Source organism: Anolis carolinensis, chromosome 3 (assembly GCF_035594765.1).
Source record: "Anolis carolinensis isolate JA03-04 chromosome 3, rAnoCar3.1.pri, whole genome shotgun sequence".
In the NCBI taxonomy this organism is placed as follows: domain Eukaryota; kingdom Metazoa; phylum Chordata; class Lepidosauria; order Squamata; family Dactyloidae; genus Anolis; species Anolis carolinensis.
In genome coordinates this window covers 27,138,398-27,158,300 of record NC_085843.1, presented here as the reverse complement: position 1 = coordinate 27,158,300, position 19,903 = coordinate 27,138,398, and the positions used below count along the sequence as shown (strand labels likewise).

Sequence of the window (19,903 nt, the reverse complement as noted above, 5' to 3'; positions counted from 1 at the left end):
ATATTGAGAAAGGGAATAAAGATTGACTACAGTGGCACATCAACATAAACTGTCACTGTGCCACTGAAACTGGCACCATTCCCAAACATTTATTGACTCTTGTTTGTTTTACTTTGTTTATACAGCTGAAATTTTACAGTCATGTGGAAAAGACGAGTGGCAGTAAGCAGGATGAGTGGAGATCCGGCGCAGATAAACCAATTCATTATTTACATTATTTTCTTTTAACACAGCTTTAAAAGTGTTTTATTGACTCAGATTAGATTAGAGTGTGCAGATATATTTTTTTTTTAAAAAAATCAACCCAGCCAAACAAATATTAAAAATGAATGCCAGTATTCAATATCTTACTGAGAATTGATTAAAAAATACTGACCTGTTATACACAAAAGGCTCACTATGTGCAATTTTGAATAAAATGGGTGCTTCTGAATATCACACTGGTGTTTAAAGTTACACATCTGCTTATGAAAATGGGACAGATACGTGTAAATATGAAAATTCTGGTGACATCATCACCACCCAGCCCTGGTGACAATTTCACACTTGCTAAAGGACCATTGTTTCTTAAGCCCTTTAAAATATTAATAATGCTATCTTAGAACCATTGTCTCCAGGGCCATAGCTGCTTTGGGTCTTGATCAAAGAAGAAAAGCAGGGTATGAGTAAATATAATTATATTAATATTGCTGATAATAATAATAGTCCAACGCCCAAAGCACTATGTCATATTGTCTCATCTTGGAACTATATGGCATCATATTTTAGTAGAGTTATGTACAAACTAATTCAATTAATGTAGATGTATAATTTGCCATTTACAAATCTTACTGTTTTGTTTGAGAAATTATAGTATTGAAAAGCAATTAAGAAATATTTTAAAATATCCATGAGGGGATATTTTATAATTTCTATTTCCAATGAGGGGAGGGAGCTTAGCCCTTGAAGTAAGAAGCTATCCACTCCTTGTTGCATGCCAATTACAGTAGAGTCTCACTTATCCAAGACTCGCTTATCCAAGGTTCTGGATTATCCAATGCATTTTTGTAGTCAATGTTTTCAATATATCGTGATATTTTGGTGCTAAATTCGTAAATACGGTAATTACAACATAACATTACTGCGTATTGAACTACCTTTTCTGTCAAATTTCTTGTATAACATGATGTTTTGGTGCTTAATTTGTAAAATCATAACCTAATTTGATGTTTAATAGGCTTTTCCTTAATCCCTCCTTATTATCCAAGATATTCGCTTATCCAAGGTTCTGCCGGCCCGTTTAGCTTGGATAAGTGAGACTCTACTGTATATATGTTTTAAATATTTACTACATTAAATAAGAGAAGCCTGAATATCTTTTTTTAATGCGGATAGGAATCTGCCTCATTATAGAAATGAATAAGACCTATTAAATATCTGATGTTGACTTACTCTACCTCTTTTGATCAGATTACTGTATATCTATCCATGATTTGCCCTGACTAATTTGATTATGGTACTTTAATTAGGAAGCACCCATTACTTTTCAAGGGACATTTTTGCCATATGCTTCCTTGCAATGAGATTTCTTGCCATTCTCATGATTTGCTTGTGTCTTCTAATTGGAAATTCTCTCTATTCTTCCTCGGGCTCTTAGAAGACTGCTAGGAGGCTCTTATATTAATAGCTCTTATATGACTCAACTATTTCTTGGCTCTCTTTGTCCTGAACTCTCTTTTTCTCCCTTATTCCCGCTGTGCCTCGAACTGCATTTTATCTAAAACAAAAGGAGAAAACTTGGCCTTCCTCTTTACACTGCATTTCTCTGGTTATTACCAGAGAGGAAAGGGAAACAATGCACAAAAGACAACATTCAACTCTACTAGTGTAAAGAGTCCAATTTTTTTTTACACACAGTGAGTTTAGGTGGCAGGGGGGGAAAAATGATAGTGAAAAGAAACCCACCTTTCATCTAATGCACTACCGGTAGTGAAAGCATTACATTTTTCTTCAGTGAGAAACCTCTTATTCCCATCTACTCCTCTTACTGCATATGCACTGCAGAATTAATGCAGTTTGACATCACTTTATCTGCCATAGCTCAAGGCTATGGAATTCTGGAAGCTGAAGTTTGGTGAAGCACCAGCACTCTTTGGTAGAGAAGGTCTTGTAAAATTACAACTCCCAGGATTCCATAGCCTAGAGCCATGGCAGTTAGTTAAAGTGGTGTCATCTACAAAGTAAATGTTCCCTCACTTTGTTGTCCCTTCTGTCCCATTATTAACTAATTTTCTTTCTTACTGTTTTATTTTCTTTCCACTCTAGAGTTAGATCAGTTTAAAACAGGGGTCCTCAAACTTTTTAAGCCGAGGGCTGGTTCACGGCCCCCCAGACTGTTTGGGGGCCGGACTATAGTATGAAAAAAAATGAACAAATTCCTATGCACACTGTATATATTGTATTTATAGTGCAAAAAACCCACCGCCCCCCAATATTAATACGAAGAACAATTTTAACCAACATAAACTTACCAGTATTTCGATGTTATGATGAGATAGTCAATTAGGATTGTTGTGTGTGCCCTCAAGTCATTTCAGACTTTGGGCAACCCTAAGTCTAAAGTTTAGGATGGGGACTGGGTAAATAAACGTGGAGGGTCGCATCTGGCCCATGAGCCTCAGTTTGGGAACCCCTGGTTGAGAAGCTAGAAGTGTTTGGGAGATGACATTATAAGAGACAAAGGGAAAGCCAGAGAAGGGTTTAAGTGGGGTGGGTGAGAAATAGGAAATTTGCCAAAACAGGTGCAGTACAGCTGTTTCCTTCTCTCTGAAGTCCTAAATGGAGGCAGGGGTGAGTAAAAAAGATAATGTGATTGTTCACCTTCATTCTGGTTAAGATTTTGTTCTGAGAGTAATGAAGTTTTGTGTTTCAATCAAGAGATAAAAGTGGGGTATACAGGTAATAATAACCATAAATATCAGTAACATTAATGATTTATTTCAAGTTAATTTGTGTCACTAATTTTTCTGCCTTCCAGCCACAACTCATGTATCAACTGTTCTAGTTGAGGATTGAGAACTTTTACATTGGATCATGGGTACATCTGCATAGTACAATTAATTCAGTTTGATACCACTTTAACTGCCATAGCTCACTTCCACATCCATAAAACCACAGGACAGCAATATGCATACTGTATGATCCACAAGTCCTCATGGATACTGCAGTCTTGAAGGACAACCCTCCTAGGAGTCTTCAGCATCAGATTTGTAACCACATATAATATTTAAGAAAAATAAATTGTCAGGCAGAATATGGTTAATGGATAGATTCTACAGTCTCTGCTTAGGGCAAACAACAGTGCAGACATTCAGATGTGGAACTTCTGGTGAGGGAGAAGTGACTGATCTTAGGTTGGCATTGTAGTTGCTGCTGCTCAGTCACATCGTTGTTTCCGACTCTTCGTGATCTCATGGACCAGTCCACGCCAGAGCTCCCTGTCGGCTGTCACCGCCCCCAGTTCCTTCAAGGTCAAGCCAGTCACTTCAAGGATACCATCCATCCATCTCGCCCTTGGTTGGCCTCTCTTCCTTTTTCCTTCCATTTTCCCCAGCATTGTGATTTTTTCCAAGCTTTCCTGTCCTCATGATGTGGCCAAAATACTTCAACTTTGCCTCTAATATCCTTCTCTCCAGTGAGCAGCTGGGCATTATTTCCTGGATGATGGACTGGTTGGATCTTCTTGAACTGGGCTGAGTCCAGACTGCTATATATTCCAGTTCAAAGCAGAATTTGTGGGATTTTATTCAGCTGTTTGGAAAGGGCCTCAGCCTGTCACCAACATGAAAAGTATAGCAACCTCTGCTCTAGCTTATAAAGCTGAATCAAATGTTAACTCAAGCTTTTAAAGTGTCTTGGTCTGGAAAATGTGGCATTGGATGTTGGTGTGACAACTCCTTGACTCTTGAGTGGGCACAGCTTTGGATCCTTAGATGTTAAGGATCAGTAATTATCCTGATTATAATAAGCATGAAGGAAACCTCTCCTTATTTTTCACTTGCGAGACTGAGGACACAAGCCGCTCAGCGCTCCCCTTTTATAGGCGGAGTTCTCGCCCCCCCCCGGTCCACGTGACCCTGAGCAACGGTCGCTCCTTAACGACTTTCCCAACCGCTATCTCCCGCCCCTCCTCTCTCTCTCTCACCCACGCATCCTTTCCCCCCAAATAGAGCTTCATCCCAGTGCGGTGCGCGTGCGCCCTTTCTCTCCCCCTCTCGCTTTCTCTCTCTTGCGCATGCGCCAACAACTCCGAGAGGGGCGAGAGTTAAAAAAAAATTATCCAAGGCTCCCGGCCGCCATATTGCGGCGCTGTCAGCCGAGGCGGCGGCTCTTTGCCGCTCTTTGCGCGGGAGGCAAGTCAGCCGGGGAGCCCGGGGAGGAGAGTGACGCTCGGAGCGGCCCCGTAGCGCCTCCTGGCCGGCTCGGGGGCCATAACCTCGCCCAAGGCCGCCGGGGGACGAACAGGCCGACGAAGAGAAGTCGTAGCCCCTTCCAGGTAGGAAGGACGCCGGGGGCTTTCCTCAGGCCGCGGTTTTCCTTGCTCTTGGCCGCCCTCCTTTTCTCGCTGGCTGTTCTCTTTAAACGCTTAGGATGCTCATGGAGTTTCTAGCGGACTTGGCGGAGCTCGTGCTTAGTTTAGATAAGTAGGGGTGCCTCTACATCAGGCATGGGCAAACCTGGGCCCTCCAGGTGTTTTGGACTTCAACTCCCATCATTCCCAACAGCCTCAGGCCCCTTCCCTCTTAGCCGCTTATGCCTGAGGCTGTTAGGAATGGTGGGAGTTGAAGTCCAAAACACCCGAGGAGCCCAAGTTTGCCCATGCCTGCGCTACATTGAAGAATTAAGGCAGTTTGGCACCACTTTTAGCTCCGACGGCTCGATGCTATGGAAGCCAGAGAGTTGTGTATCTACTAGGCACCCTTTGGCAGCTCCCACGCAATTTGGCACCACTTTTAGCACCCAGGGCTCACCGCTGTGGAATCCCCAGGAGTCGTAATTTTAGAAGGTCTGCCCTTAGTTTTCTCTGGGGCCTCAGCAAACTATAACTCCCAGCGTTGAGCCATGGCACTTGAAGTGGCATTGGTGTACCTTAGGTTTTGCGGAGGAGGCGAGCAAGGACATGTTTAGCTTGCAGAAGAGAAGGCTGAGAGGAGACATGATGGCCATGTATGCGAGGGGAAGTCACAGGTAGCAAGCTTGTTTTCTGCTGCCCTGGAGACTAGGGACCCTTCCACACAGCTATATTTAACTCAGAATATTAAGGAAGAAAATCCCACAATATCTGCATTGAACTGGGCTGTCTGAGTCCATACTGCCATATATTTCAGTTCAAAGCAGATAATGTGGGATTTTATTCAGCTGAATGGAAGGGGCCTAAGACGCGGAGGCTTCAAACTTCAGGAAAGGAGATCCCACCAGAACATTAGGAAGAACTTCCTCACTGTGAGAGGTGTTCAGCAGTGGAACTCTCGGACCCAGAGTGTAGTGGAGGCTCCTTTGGAGGCTTTTAAGCAGAGGCTGGATGACCATCTGTCCACGATGCTTTGAATGTGTTTTTCTTGCTTCTTGGCAGGAGATTGGACTGGATGGCTACGAGGTCTCTTTCAATTCCATGTTTCTATAAGAAGCCCTCAGCTTCCCTTTCACCCTCTATGGATGTAAGCCACGCTGCATTGTTTTAGCAATGACACCACTTTTAACTAGAATGGCTCAGTGCTATAGAATTCTGGGATTTATGGTTTGGTGGGATATTTTGCATTCTCGGGGGCTACAGCAAATCGCAAACCGCAGAATCGTGGGTGCATCTAGACTGTAGTATGAATGCAGTTTGATACCGCTTTGACTGCCATAGCTCAGTGCTGTGGAATCCTAGTTCTACACCAGGCATGGGCCAACTTGGGCCCTCCAGGTATTTTGGACTTCAACTCTCACAATTCCTAACAGCTGGTGTGGACAATTTAAACAGAAAGGAGGAAACCATAAAAATGAACAAAATCTGGCTACCAGTATTAAAAACTCTAAAATCGGGACAGTAAATAAAGAACAACACTCTGAAAACAGGAATTCCAGACATGAAACAATCAGGACCAGCTAACACATCCCAACAAATGATTCCCCCAGGCAGGAATAGCCAGGCCTTGAAGCTGCAAGGCTTTTCAATGCTAATCAAGGGAATTTATTGCAACATTCACACTTGCCTCTAACAGACTCCAACAGACAAGAGTTCTTTCTCCCACCCTGGACCTTCCACAGATATATAAACCTCACTTGCTTAGTTTCCAACACAACCTCTGAGGATGCCTGCCATAGATGTGAGCAAAACGTCAGGAGATAATACTTTTGGAACATGGCTATACAGCCTGGAAAAAAATCATAGCAACCCAGCCGGTAGACTGTTAGGAATTGTGGGAGTTGAAGTCCACAATACTTGAAGGGCCAAAGTTGGCCCATGCCTGTTCTACATGGTCTTTAGCCTTCTCGTCAAAGTATTCTAATGCCTCAGCAATCTACACCTCCCAGAACCCCATAGTATTGAGCCATGGCAGTTAAAATGGTGTCAGTCTGCTATAATTCTGCAGTGCAGACAGACCCCTGGAATTCCCTCCTTTTGTTTTTCAGAGCTGGATATAACTCCTCTGCCCATGCCAATTCCTGTCCCAGAGCAGCTCCATGTCTTCCCCACTTTCTCCTTTTCTTCGCCTTCTATCCCCCCCTTTCCCACCCTGCTTCCTTGAGGTAAAAAGTGTCATTGATCCATGCATTATGTTGAAATTGGATCAAAGATCTATGTAGTTTGAACAAGTGCTCGTGTATCAAAATGAAAAAAATAAGGGGCCAGATCTCTTTTCATTTATACTCCCTCCACCCTTTCCATTTCTTTGGATTTCTTGGCTACTGCATGTGAAGGGTTTTAAGGCTGCTGTATGTTTACCTAAAGGTCCTTGCCTGAGAACAGTGGGACCTAAATAACAGGTAAAAGGAAAGCAGTGATGGTTAATTCCCTCTGAACAGGTCTTGCCAAGAAAACCCCATGATAGGTTTGCCATAAATCAGATACATTTTGAAGATTCATAACAACAAAGTGGCCTTTGGGATAGCAGCTGGGCAGCCTAATTTGCAGGGAGCAAAGGATGATTTCACTGAATGCCTCAAGGAGTAACTCATTTTTGTACCATGGAAAGCATCCCTGGGTTCTAGCAGCAGGGTTTTCGCAGCCCAAGCTGAAGTGCTTCTGTTTGGTTAGAAACCATGGTGGAATTATTTGCTGGGAGATTTCCGATATAAAGTTGTTTAGTCAACTAATGTCCAAAGGGAATCCTTTGTTGTTCCTTCCCACTCTTTCTATGTGTGCAGTAAAACATCATTTTATGGGGTGGAGGAAATGCCTAAGGGGGAAAGGAAGAAGATGAACTAAAAGCATCTCTACGATGTGGCTTGTCTACTTGTTGCAAATGGGGACAAGCACACTGTTAACACGTTTCGCATGTCAGCAGCTACCAAATGTCTACCCAGCCCCCTTCGTCACAGTCTCTGGGGTGTGGGAAGAGTCCCTAGAGGCTGGAGGAAGCAATAATTGTACATTGAGGTCAGAAATGTCTATCCAGGCTCTTTGTGTCTTCCTTTGTTCCCAACTCTATTTTTCTGGGTAGAGGCCAAAGTTTTGATTATAATTCTGAACTTGCTTTGTAATAGAACAAAAATCAGAAGATATGGACGTAGAGCTGACTTGCATCCTGATACCAATATTGGTGTAATACATCTGTTGGCTTAGTAAAAGAGCTGTTAGTGGTTACATTTACAAGCTTTTATGATACTCATTTCTCCTCACCAGGTGAGAAATTATCAAAGGCAGGTTGGGGACAGAATAGCATTGGGGGGGGGGGGGAGGGCAGCACATACTTTTGTGTTTTTTTTTTTGCTAATCTAATAGTTGGAGTGCTGTTGTGCTGTAATGGTTTGTGTGGTGGAGTAGGACTCAGAGAAAGTGGGGGCCCTTCCATACAGCTGTATACAATCCACATTGAATTGGTTTATATGGCAGCGTGGACTCAGATAATCCAATTCAAAGCTGATACTGCGGATTATCTGCCTTGATATTCTGGGTTATATGGCTATGTGGAAGGGGCCTGGCACTGCAATCCCCACTTCGGGCAAGTCACACCCTCTTAGCTTGAGAGGAAGGCAGTGGCAAAATTCCTCTGAACAAATCAGGGTTGCCATCAATTGGAAATGACTTAAAGGCACACAACAATAGAGGTAATATATGGGCTAGAGGATTTTTTTTTATTATGGTCAACATGGCAACCTTTATTTTTTGTACAATATCAAAATAATATATTTGGGTTGATGCTTTTATTTGCAGCTTGTACATTTCTACAAAATGCAATGCAATATAATGTAACCCTTTAGTTGAACCCCCATTGATTTAATCATGTGTCCTTGATAAAAGCATGCAGAATACTGGTAGGAAAAAAATGACTTCATACGAAATGGCTCCAAAGATTGATGCTTTTGTTGTAAACAAATAAACATTTTAGGAATGTTTAGCCTTTAATATGTGATTTTGCATAATGAGTACAATAACCTGATTGTAAATAATTTGTCATTGCTTTATGCAAATCGCCTTAATAGTGATAAGCTATTATCACAAAGTAATTCAAAGTCATTCAGAAAAAAAGGTTAAGGATTGAGAACTTTAGCTTTAATTTTCTACATGACCTGCTTGAATCTTGTTGACTTCTGTGGAATTTAAGCAGCAGAAGTGCAGCACTGGAAGCCAGGAAGTCTGTAAGAACATTTCTACAGAATGAAAATATTGTCTAAAGCGGATTAAATGTTGAATATATAAATGCAATTACCATGTTAGGAACTGGAGCATGTATGGAGAGGTGTTTTCTGAACCGTTCCCCCTTTAATAATAAAATCCCTTCCTCCAAGCTTTTTTTTCTCCAAGGAAAGATTCACCAACCGCAGTTTCTCTCCAAAAAAATGTAGTTTTGATATGTGTATAGTTTTTTCAAGACCACACTGGGGGTGATTCCTTCCCTAAGCCAAATTTAAACACAAAAAACCATTTTGGTTTCCAAAATCCAATAAATTGTCAAAGTTCCACTGTTCAACCAGCCAGTTACTTTTGGGAAGTTTACATAGTGAATATGGTTTTTTGCCCACTAGCAATTGATAATAAGAAGCATAGTGCCTCAGAATATGAGGGATTTGTTTAGTTCTTCTGTTGGTAAACTATTTCGTCTAATCCTTTAAACTCACTTGTGTATTCTGTATCACCTAATCACTGTTTATGTTACCTACAGTCTTTGTAAGTGGAAGCTGTCTAATTATCTTTTCTATCATCTTTATAAATCATGCACTCATCATTATAGTTTTTCTAAGATAGAAAGTCACAAATGCTTTAACCAAGCTTTCTCCAGCCTGACACATTCCAGATACACTGGACATCAGGTTCATTCTCTGTTCAGGCAGCAAGGCAATCTATTTGAGGTGATGCTAGTTGTATTCAAATATATCTTTGAGATGCCATCTTGGGAAGACTAATGGTAAGGCCAGCCTAATCATAGCAGTTTGATAATATTAGCTGATCTTCTCTCATCTTTCCAGTATTGTATATCTTTTAAAGTATAGTAAACCTGCACAGTATTTTCAATTGCACCACACGTTTATTTGAAAACATTATCATATAGGCCATTTCATGACCATTTCATTTTCAGTCTTTTTTCTGATACAGCCAGTTCTTGGTGTTTACATATTCTGCATTCATGGATTAAACCACCTAAGGCTTGAAAAGATTTTTTTTAAAAACAAAGTCTGCTAGAAAATGTTTATGTTTAGTCACAATTTCTCAAGGAACTCCTAGTGACGTCTTGTAAGAGCCATAGGGTTTCAGAGATCCCTGGGTAAGAAACCTTGGTTTACTTTATCGAAATAGCATTACTTGTGGCAACATAATTACAGTTTATGGCAAAAGTCACCATGGCCTAAGTCTATTTTATTTGGGGACTGAGGTTATTCTGTTAGAGTGTATGCAGGGAAGCCCCCAAGTTACTAGATAGGTTCTGTAGGTTTTTCTTAAGTTGGATTTGTTTGTAAGTTAGAACAGGTACTTTTTGAAGTGTAACTCAATCTATCGATCTATCTATCTATACGCTTTAGGTAACATAGGATAGCGTTTAACACCCCTGTGCTGTTTGTTTTGCTACCTGTGGCCCTGTTCAGAAGATTTCACCTCACTTTCTGTCCTTGTGATAATTGGAGTTTGAAAAAAAAAAGGCTTGTTCTGGAAGCAAAGATTTGTGATAAAGCTTCAGTTGAGATACCTTTTCCCCATTGCGACTCTTCCAGGAGTGAATTTCCTCTCCTAGGGGTAGATTTTTCTCACTTCTTGTTGTCTCACCCTCATTTGTAACTATGGGCCATTTGTAACTTGGGGATTGCCTGTATATCCTTGGGTATGGAGGACTGTATCAACTGATAACATTGTGCCAGTTCAAGACTTGTTGCATGTAATAGCTGTACACTGAGAGTTAGTGCAAGGGCTGTTGTGTGTGCCTGAGATTGTGCTTTGTGATGTTGTAATGAAGTACAACTACAGTAGTAGAAATGTTTACTCTGCTAACATTACAGAGTTTAGGTCAAGGAGATACCTTGTGAGCAGTGGGGCCAAATGACCATGTTATATAGAAAGTACAGAGCAATTGCAATTGCAATTGCAGAATATTATGTTTGCTATCTCTTGCCCATCTGGTTCTACCATTTACATTTTGTTTATCTCTCTGTGTATACTGACCGACTGAGCATTCAGGCATCTGATAGAATGGTCTATCATTCATGAAAACTTATGCTATAATTCTACAACGTACCACAAAACTGATTTTATGTCTCTGTGTAAACAACAATGGTAACTACTTTCTTGAAGCTCTTTTAAAGAGGTGTGGGTATTTTGTTTTGAGCCTGCTTTTCTAGTTAAATCAATTTGATAAACTCATAAGGCCTTACAGGGTTGTTGTATGTCTTTCGGGCTGTGTGGCCATGTTCCAGAAGCATTCTCTCCTGACGTTTCGCCCACATCTATGGCAGGCATCCTCAGAGGTTGTGAGGTATGGAGAAAACTAAGCAAAGAGGTTAATATATATCTGTGGAAAGTCTAGGGTGAGAGAGGTCAGTGTGAATGTGTAGTTAATCACTTAAATTAGCATTTAAATTAGCATGCTAATTTAAGTGATTAACTACACATTCACACTGACCTCTCTCACCCTAGACTTTCCACAGATATATATTAACCTCTTTGCTTAGTTTTCTCCATACCTCACAACCTCTGAGGATGCCTGCCATAGATGTGGGCGAAACGTCAGGAGAGAATGCTTCTGGAACATGGCCACACAGCCCGAAAGACATACAACAACCCTGTGATCCCGGCCATGAAAGCCTTCGACAACTCATAAGGCCTTACGTCTATAAATTTTGATTGAAACTTTGGATGGAATTCTACTCCTTTCAGGAAAATGAAACAATCTTAAATCAACTATCATAATATTTGCTTTACTCCCTAGTGGTTTTGGAGCTCTTTGCAAAGCAGATTGACACTTGTTGATGTTAACAGAAACTAGAACACTGAAAGTATAAAGCATTCCGCATTATCTTTTGTAAATAGTTAGCTCCTGATAAATGTTATTCTGTGAAATCTCTATAAGAAATTAGATTTTTGTGCTAACTTGTATCTGACACTTAATAAGTGTGCAAGGTGAAGGAATGAGGTTGGCAAGGTAATATTGTTTTTTATTTGTTATTATGATTAACATAATGTGAATTATTTGTGAATTATTTAAGGGGAAAAGAGAGTTTATAAATGACAAGAATACAAATACTGTATACTGTATTTATTGCCAAAGTAATTTTCTTCATGTTCAAAGTATGTTAGAATTCTTCCAGTCATAGCTTTTGTATTCAGACCAGTGATTGAAAATTTTGTGAGAGGAAGAGATTTTCAGTGGTTCCTTTCCTGAACTGTACTTGCCCCTGCTATGCCATTAAATTTCAGCAGTGCAGCAGCAAAGAAGACCACAATTGGCCTTAAAGCACAGTGTTTTGAGAATTTACCCCTTGATACTTTGATGTTTAGGGCTTTTGTGTGTGCAAATAAACTTGAAAACAAAGTATAGGCAGTCCCTGAGTTGCAAACATCTGAGTTACAAATGATTCATAGTTACAAACTGGGGTGAGACAACAGGAAGTGAGAGAAATCTACCCCTAGGAAGGGAAATTCACTCCTGAAAAAGTTAACAAGGGGAAAAGGCATCTCAACCGAAATTTTATCACTAATCCTTATTTCCACAAGTCAATTTTTCCGAAATCCTATTAGTACAGGCACAGAAAGTGGGATGAAATCTTCTGAATGGGACACACACAGCAAAACAAACACTACAAGAGTGTTAACCCTTCTTTCCCTATGCTATCCAAAGCTGTATTTTGGAGTTACACTTAAAAATGTACCTGTTCCGATTTACACACAAATTCAACTTAAGACAAACTTACAGAAACTATTTTGTTCGTAATTTGAGAACTGTCTGTATATGCATTTATACAGGTTGTTTTGATAAAAATGTGGTCTTTTGAGGTCACCATACTGAGTTGTTGTCACAGGAGCAGCCGGTGCCTTCATATTGCTAATCCCTGATTTAATATTTGTATAGCCCTCTCTACATTTAAACAAACTTAATTTCCTTTGTTCACTTATTTTGGCACTTATATCAAAGCAAAACTTAGGGCCATGTGGTATTTCACCTAGGATTCTTAATTTGGAGAGGTTTGTGAGTTTTATAAACAATAGTGCTGTTTTTCTGTGGAAAAATTGCTACAAAAACAATGGTGTATAATGTGAACATATACATTTATATTCTGTTATTAGTAGAGACTGGGTGAGGGAGAACAAATTAAAACTTAATCCAGGCAAGACCGTTTTGATAAAATTAAAGGCAGATGAAGAAATAGGGATTTAGCCTGTTCTAGATCAGATCTCATTTTAATATCTCAAACAGTATGCAGACTTCCCCCACCTTTTCACACCTCACTTTCTAATACTTCACTCTTTCAATGCTTGCAAATTACAGACAAATTCCATTAATTTGAAACTGGAGTTGTTTTTTTTAGTTTCTACCTCTTTCTTTACATTGCTTTCTTGTGATTGCTTGTGCACATGTGTATGGTCTCAAAGATTCCGTATGGAAATACCAGCTTTCTCCTTGAATTATTTTTGAATGCTTCTTTAAGTTTATCATGCATACAAAAGTATGTAGTGTGTTGTTTAAATTTTTGAGCTGCCAAAATGCATTAGCAAGGCAAAATTAACTTTTTTCTACTTTTCAACCTACTGTACTTTGCTACAGAGCTTCTATCCCTTAAGTAGGTTTTCCTGAACCTTTACATATAGCCAAGTTATATAAAACAAATGCTTTTTTCTTAAAACAACAAATAGACCTTCAGTCTATAAGTTGTGCTACTGTTGCATTATTTCAATTTTTCTGAAAATGTGTTTCTTCCAGAAAATGAAAAAAAAAATCCCCAGCTTTTTCATTCAAGGCTTCAAAATTTTTGGAAATTTCACATGTCTATTAATATAAGACAGAATTACATGCCACTGGGATTACTGTTCCATCATTTCTAATGCAAGGCTGTTTTTGAAAAGTACTTGGAAAGTGAATTGGTTTGCAAAGCTGTGACTATTGATTAGGGCAATTTATGAGAACAGCCAACTTCATTTTATGACAACTTAACTGACCACTGGTCTGTTTCCAAGCAGAATTTCAGAGTTCTGGTTCATAATAAACCTCATTACAACCTAAATCCAGGATGTCTAAAGGATTGTATTATGGAATATTACCCTTCCCAAATTTTGTGATCTTTAAAGGATGTAATATGTGATTTCTTGGTAGTTGTTTCCTAGTTCTGAAAGTCTTTGAAAAGGGAGGCTGTGATGGCATTCTAGCTACTGTTGTTGTGTACCTTCAAGATATTTCCGACTTATGTCAACCCCTAGCGATGTATTCTTGGCACAATTTGTTCATATTTTCCTTTCTTTGTGACTGATAGTGTGTGATTTGCCCATGGTCAATGAGTTGGAATTTGAACTCTGATCTCTACAGTCCTAGTCCAACACTCAAATCATTACATAGTGCTGACAGTTAAATTTGATTTTAAAAAGGACCAAGCAGACTTTTAGAAGTGGTCTGACTGTTGAGAATGGAACTTGCTAAGGACATATCTTTAATTGTTTTAAATGGGCTTCTTAAGTACATTTAGAGCTAATTTTGTTCCCAAATTTTATACGATTTTGAGCTGTCTTTGATATCTGCTTTAGGAAAAAGATGGGCTGTAAGGGAAATAAATATAGAATGAAGAGGTCAGTTACCTGGTTGGTAAAAGATAAAGTACAGGTAATAATAAACAATTGCTTTGTTTTAACAGAAGAAAACAAGAATTGGTCCAGTTGATGTTTTAACTGAACAAGAAACACGGAAAAGGGGGCAAAATGCCGAAACCAGTAAGTAAGCCATTTTGAATCCTTCATTCACTTTCGGTTCATCCTGTAATTTGTTGGTATTAAATAGAGCCTTTCTATCCTATTAACATTGTGGAAAGGAACTGGGTTGCAGCCAGTGACACAATTCCAGAAATTTGCATTTAATCTCAAGGCATAGTAGAGAGAAAGTGTGATTTAACAATCTCCTATCTTCTGAACAGTTTCACTTCATATAAGTAGTCAGATGGAAAACATGGTTGTAAGCCTCTCCGAGGCAGGATACAAATAAAGTTATTATTATTATTATTATTATTATTTTGGTTGGAATGTGACATTTTCTCACTTGATTTGATGCTGTGTGATGTTTTCATATCAGAGAAGTACATCATCTATTGAGGAAAAGAACTGGAAGCATGGTGTATCCATGCTACTTCTTCTCTGAAGTATCAGAAACAGTCACAAGGAAACCAGCCAACATTTTAAAAAATGGATGAAGGCATTGTAAATACAGTAGAGTCTCACTTATCCAAGACTCACTTATCCAAGCTTCTGGATTATCCAAGCCATTTTTTGTAGTCAATGTTTTCAATATATTGTGATATTTTGGTGCTAAATTCATAAATACAGTAATTACTACATAGCATTATTGCGTATTGAACTACTTTTTCTGTCAAATTTGTTGTATAATACGATGTTTTGGTGCTTAATTTGTAAAATCATAACCTAATTTGATGTTTAATAGGCTTTTTCTTAATCCCTCCTTATTATCCAAGATATTCGCTTATCCAAGCTTCTGCTGGCCCGTTTAGCTTGGATAAGTGAGACTCTACTGTATATTCAGGTTCATTATTAACATTTCCAGTGTAGCATGGTGAGAACCACAGAGTTGTTAACAGATATAAAAACGAGGATAGCTTTGTGGAAAGTTTATGATCTGCATAATTTTCTAAACCACATTCTAAATTTCTAAATCTCATTCTCAGTCTTTTGTCTTATACATGTTTTGGACTGCAGCTCCCACAACCCCTCAGTGATCAGGTATTCTGGAGTTGGAAATTTGGTTTGGAGGACAAAAGTCTAAGAATCATTATTGTGGATTACTCCCTGGCAATGTTTTTTCATGGGAGATGGGGATATTTTTAATTGTGACTGTGCATATTGTGTGACTCTTAATGAAAAGTTAGCATTCTGCCACTACTGGACTACTTTGGAGTGCTCACCCCCTGCTCCTGCATTGTCTTTGATGTTGAATTTTTTGTTGCTCTTCTGGCTAGATGCCCAAATTACTTGAAAAAGAATATATCATGCCTATGGCCTTAAATCACCCAATCTAACTACTGCAGTTTAATTTTCTATAGATTAAAAAAACAGCTGAACTATATTATTGTCTGCATGTATAAAGACACATTTGTTCTTCCTGTAGAAGTAAAGAACTCTTGCTGTCAGAAAGGACAGTCTTGTTTTGTTTTCCTCATTTAAGTGCATATTCAGAAATAATGAACTAGTCTGAGAACGTAGTATAGAGTTCCACACCATATCTGTAGAAAGGCAAACATTCAACATGATTTTTTTTATCATGTCAGAAGCGACTTGAGAACATACTGCAAATTGCTTCTGATGTGAGAGAATTGGCCATCAATGAGACATTGATCAAGGGATGCCCGGATGTGTTACCATCCTGCTGGGAGGCTTCTTTCATGTCCCTGCAAGCTAGAGCTGACAGACGGGAACTCACCCCATCTCACGGATTTGAACCGCCAACCTTCAGGTTAGCCCCCAGATGGCGTAGTGGACTAAGTGACTTGAAGGTTGGGTTGCTGACCTGAAAGCTGCCAGGTTCGAATCCCACCTGGGGAGAGTGTGGATGAGCTCCCTCTATCAGCTCCAGCTCCATGCGGGGACATGAGAGAAGCCTCCCACAAGGATGGTAAAAACATCAAAACATCCGGGCGTCCCCTGGGCAACGTCCTTGCAGACGGCCAATTCTCTCACTCCAGAAGCAACTCCGGTTGCTCCTGACATGAAAAAAAAAAAAGCAACCCAACCTTCAGATCAGCAGTTTCACATATTCAACATGATGAAATGTAGCAAGATCAGTTGCAAAAAAACAATAACTGATACTTAAGTGCAACACTACTAGCAATGCTAGAGGGCAATGGTTGGTGCTTAGGCTATCTTTAGCATAGTTTTAGCTCTAGATTGTCACAATCACAGTAATACATGTTTCAGAATACGAAAGCAACAGTTCTTCCTTGCATTGAATTCCATTATACTTGGAAAAATATTTAACTGGCAGAATTCCATCTGGTGGTTGCACAAATACAGCAGGACTGTTTTTGAATGCAGTTTCAATTATATATTTGTTTCCTTGTCTTTGTTTTCATTTCCCTCAAACAAAGGCTAGTTTGTTAGATACGTAAAAGAAGTTCAGAGAGGGAACTCCCCAAAAGCTGTTTTAGAACAATGTCAGTTGGAACAAAAGAATCTGCTGGGAAAAAGAGGATTATTCCAAACTGGGCAGGTTTTTGCCAGATGTGGGGCAATTTCTTACTTCCCATTCAATCCTGTACTTTTTAGGGTGCTCCCACCCCTAAAGAGAGTTTGGGCAGCACAAATGGCTGTAAGTGGGAGAAGAGAATCTTTGAGGGATTTCTTTAGGTAAGCACATGAAGGGACAGACCCTTTAATGTATAATTATAGCAAATTATTTAGTATGTTCTCTTATATTTATATTTTGGGGAGCTTCAGGCTGTTGTTCAAATGGCATATTTTTAACAGTGTCCTCAGAATCACAGGAATATTTACAAGGTCAATTCTGTTTAGAAATAGGCATCCTAATTCAAGTAAACTCAATAGTCATTAACAGTTCCAAAACACAGTGAGTCCAGTATCTTTCTTCAGGAAAATTACCTCTGCCTTATTTGGAGTATCCCTCTTTACTGTGTACTACATGTTGTCCCACTCTAAAAGGCTGTCCTGTTCTATATACAGTTATCAGAGGGAGGCTGTCAGAAGAAGAGAAGAAGATAGGGAAGTCTAGCCTAGTTCCTTGTACCTAAATCAGAATCCAACCTTGTATTTTGCATTGTCAGTTGATATCAGACTAAATAGAGTTGCCCTTCTGTTAGGCCTCTCATCTAGCTTTTAAAGATCATAATTTCTTAGAGAATTTAAATGCATAGATATAACTTTTTCAGCTTTGTTCTCAAACGTGCATAAATGCACATTTGCTGTAAAAGGGATGAAAATGTTCATATTTCAATATAGGCTTGCTTATTACAAAAGCTTGTCGAATACAGTTTCAATTATACACAAAGAGCTTTGAATGTTATAGAACATCTGCCAGTAGTTAACTGTAGAATTGTACTAGAAGCCCAGAGAGAAAATTTCTTTAGGCATTTCTAGATCCTGCGCAATTCAATGGTATGCTTCAGCTGAAAAACATCAAGACCTCATTCATTTCAAGTAAGAAAAACAGGGCACTATTATATATGCTCATGAATATTTTGGGGCAGATTTTGGGGCCAGAATTATAGATTTTGATATAACTCGTATAAGTTGAAGGTCATTCCAAGGAAAGGGCAAAGCACCACTGGTGCCTTAGGGGCCAGTCACCCCAGGTCCCATTGCCATTATTTTCCACCCAGGCCCAAATCGACACTGCAATAGAGAAAATAAAGGGAGGTTGGTGTAGTGTAACTAAGCATAATTCTGGCAGGAAATTTGATACATCTACTATGGATGTACAGGAAGTTCTTTCTGTCATGTAAACCACCTTGAGCATTTTGGAGAAATGGCAGGGTAATCATTATAATAACAGTGGAAACAAATAATAACAATGAAAACAAAAAAATGTGTTTCCAGTGGAGAATAGTTCAAACAGATTGTGTAGGTACAAATGCATACTTGTTCCAATCTGAGTGATTAGAAGAAAGTATTGTATTTTCAACGGGTAGAATCTTGATACTTCTGGTATGAGCACAGGTGATCTGAAGAAACACCCTCATCATGCTATAGCAGGCATGGGCAAACTTCGGCCCTCCAGGTGTTTTGAATGTCAACTCCTGTTCAAAACACCTGTAGGGCCGAAGTTTGCCCATGCCTCCACTAAAGCATGGATCCACTTTAAATCCGGTTTCTGTCTCCTGCAGGTTTGTAGTTTAGTGAGGCCCAGGACCTTTCTGGCTGGGCAGTTTAAAGGCCCCTCCCTAAACTATAAGCCCTAGAAATCTGCAGGAGGCAGAAACTGGATTGAAGGTGGATCCATGTTCTAGTGATGAGGACCCAAGTTCCTTTCACTTCTACTTTTATAAAGACAACCCTGAGACAAGTAAAATCTTGTGGAATACGGCTGATTTAGACTCTAGCGCTTCCTACCAGGTATAGTAATGAATTCTGCTGAGAAGAGTATTGCTTTTCCAACTCAGTGTTCTTACTAGAATTTGGGTTTACTTGGTGTTCTTCTAAGAATTCATGAAACTGTACATTGATTTTGTGTTTGTTTGTTCTCGGGGGGGGGGGGGATGTCTTTAGTGTATTTGTAGGATATAAAATTCCGCTGCCAGATACCTCGGGAATTAAAATTTTATTTTAGGAATTAAAATTAGATAATATTTTATCACAGGAAAAAAACAAAGCTGTTGTTTGAAAAGGTAACTGCAAAGTACAAAATCTTATCTCCGGTGCCTGTAGGAGCATAAGGGCTAAAATGCCAAATAGAATCTATGGAAGCTAATGCAATAGTAGATGTCAAATCTATTTTTAGTTATATGTTTCACAAGTATCCTGATTATAAAAATGCCATTATTTAAACTAGCTTGAGTAATATCTCAAATAAGGTATTAAGGTAGATTTTTAACAGAGGAAATTTCTTTGCAAGAAAAGAACTCTTAAGGTTGCTAGATAAAACAAAATTCACAAAAAAGTATTGGCTAGTGTCGTGCATTTGTATAGAATCGCTATCCGTTCCTGTTTGTTTTATTCTTAAGGCTCCGTTTTTGTTTTCGAGCACCTCTCCCAAAAATGGGAGCTTTTCTGTCCAAGGTCCGAAAAAAACGAATGGTTTTGGCCCAGTGGCGACAAAGCGTCAGGGCCTAAATCCGAGCTTGGCGCTTGGCTGTAGGCCCTGCCAGAGCCTGCCAGGGCCTAAATCTGAGTGCGCCGAGCACCTCTGTCTTGGCGCTCGACTGTAGGCATGGACAACACTGGCTCTTTGGCTTAGAAATGGAGATAAGCACCAACCCCCCAGAGTTGGACACGACTAGACTTAATGTCAGGGGAAAACCTTTACCTTTACCTTTAAAGTTACAATATAGCCCTGCCCTTGGAAATACT

General features: G+C 39.5%; 1 protein-coding gene across 1 annotated transcript in view; it reads left to right on the top strand.

Annotated features, from left to right (window-relative positions):
* The first annotated feature begins 4,280 nt into the window (after positions 1 to 4,280).
* Positions 4,281 to 19,903, top strand: part of rdx (radixin) — a 40,480-nt gene continuing 24,857 nt past the window's right edge. Inside the window, exons 1-2 of the mRNA XM_003219243.4 lie at positions 4,281 to 4,534; positions 14,515 to 14,590. Coding sequence (XP_003219291.1) covers positions 14,579 to 14,590 — 12 coding nt within the window. The 5' untranslated portion in view covers positions 4,281 to 4,534; positions 14,515 to 14,578. The remainder of the gene's footprint in view (positions 4,535 to 14,514; positions 14,591 to 19,903) is intronic.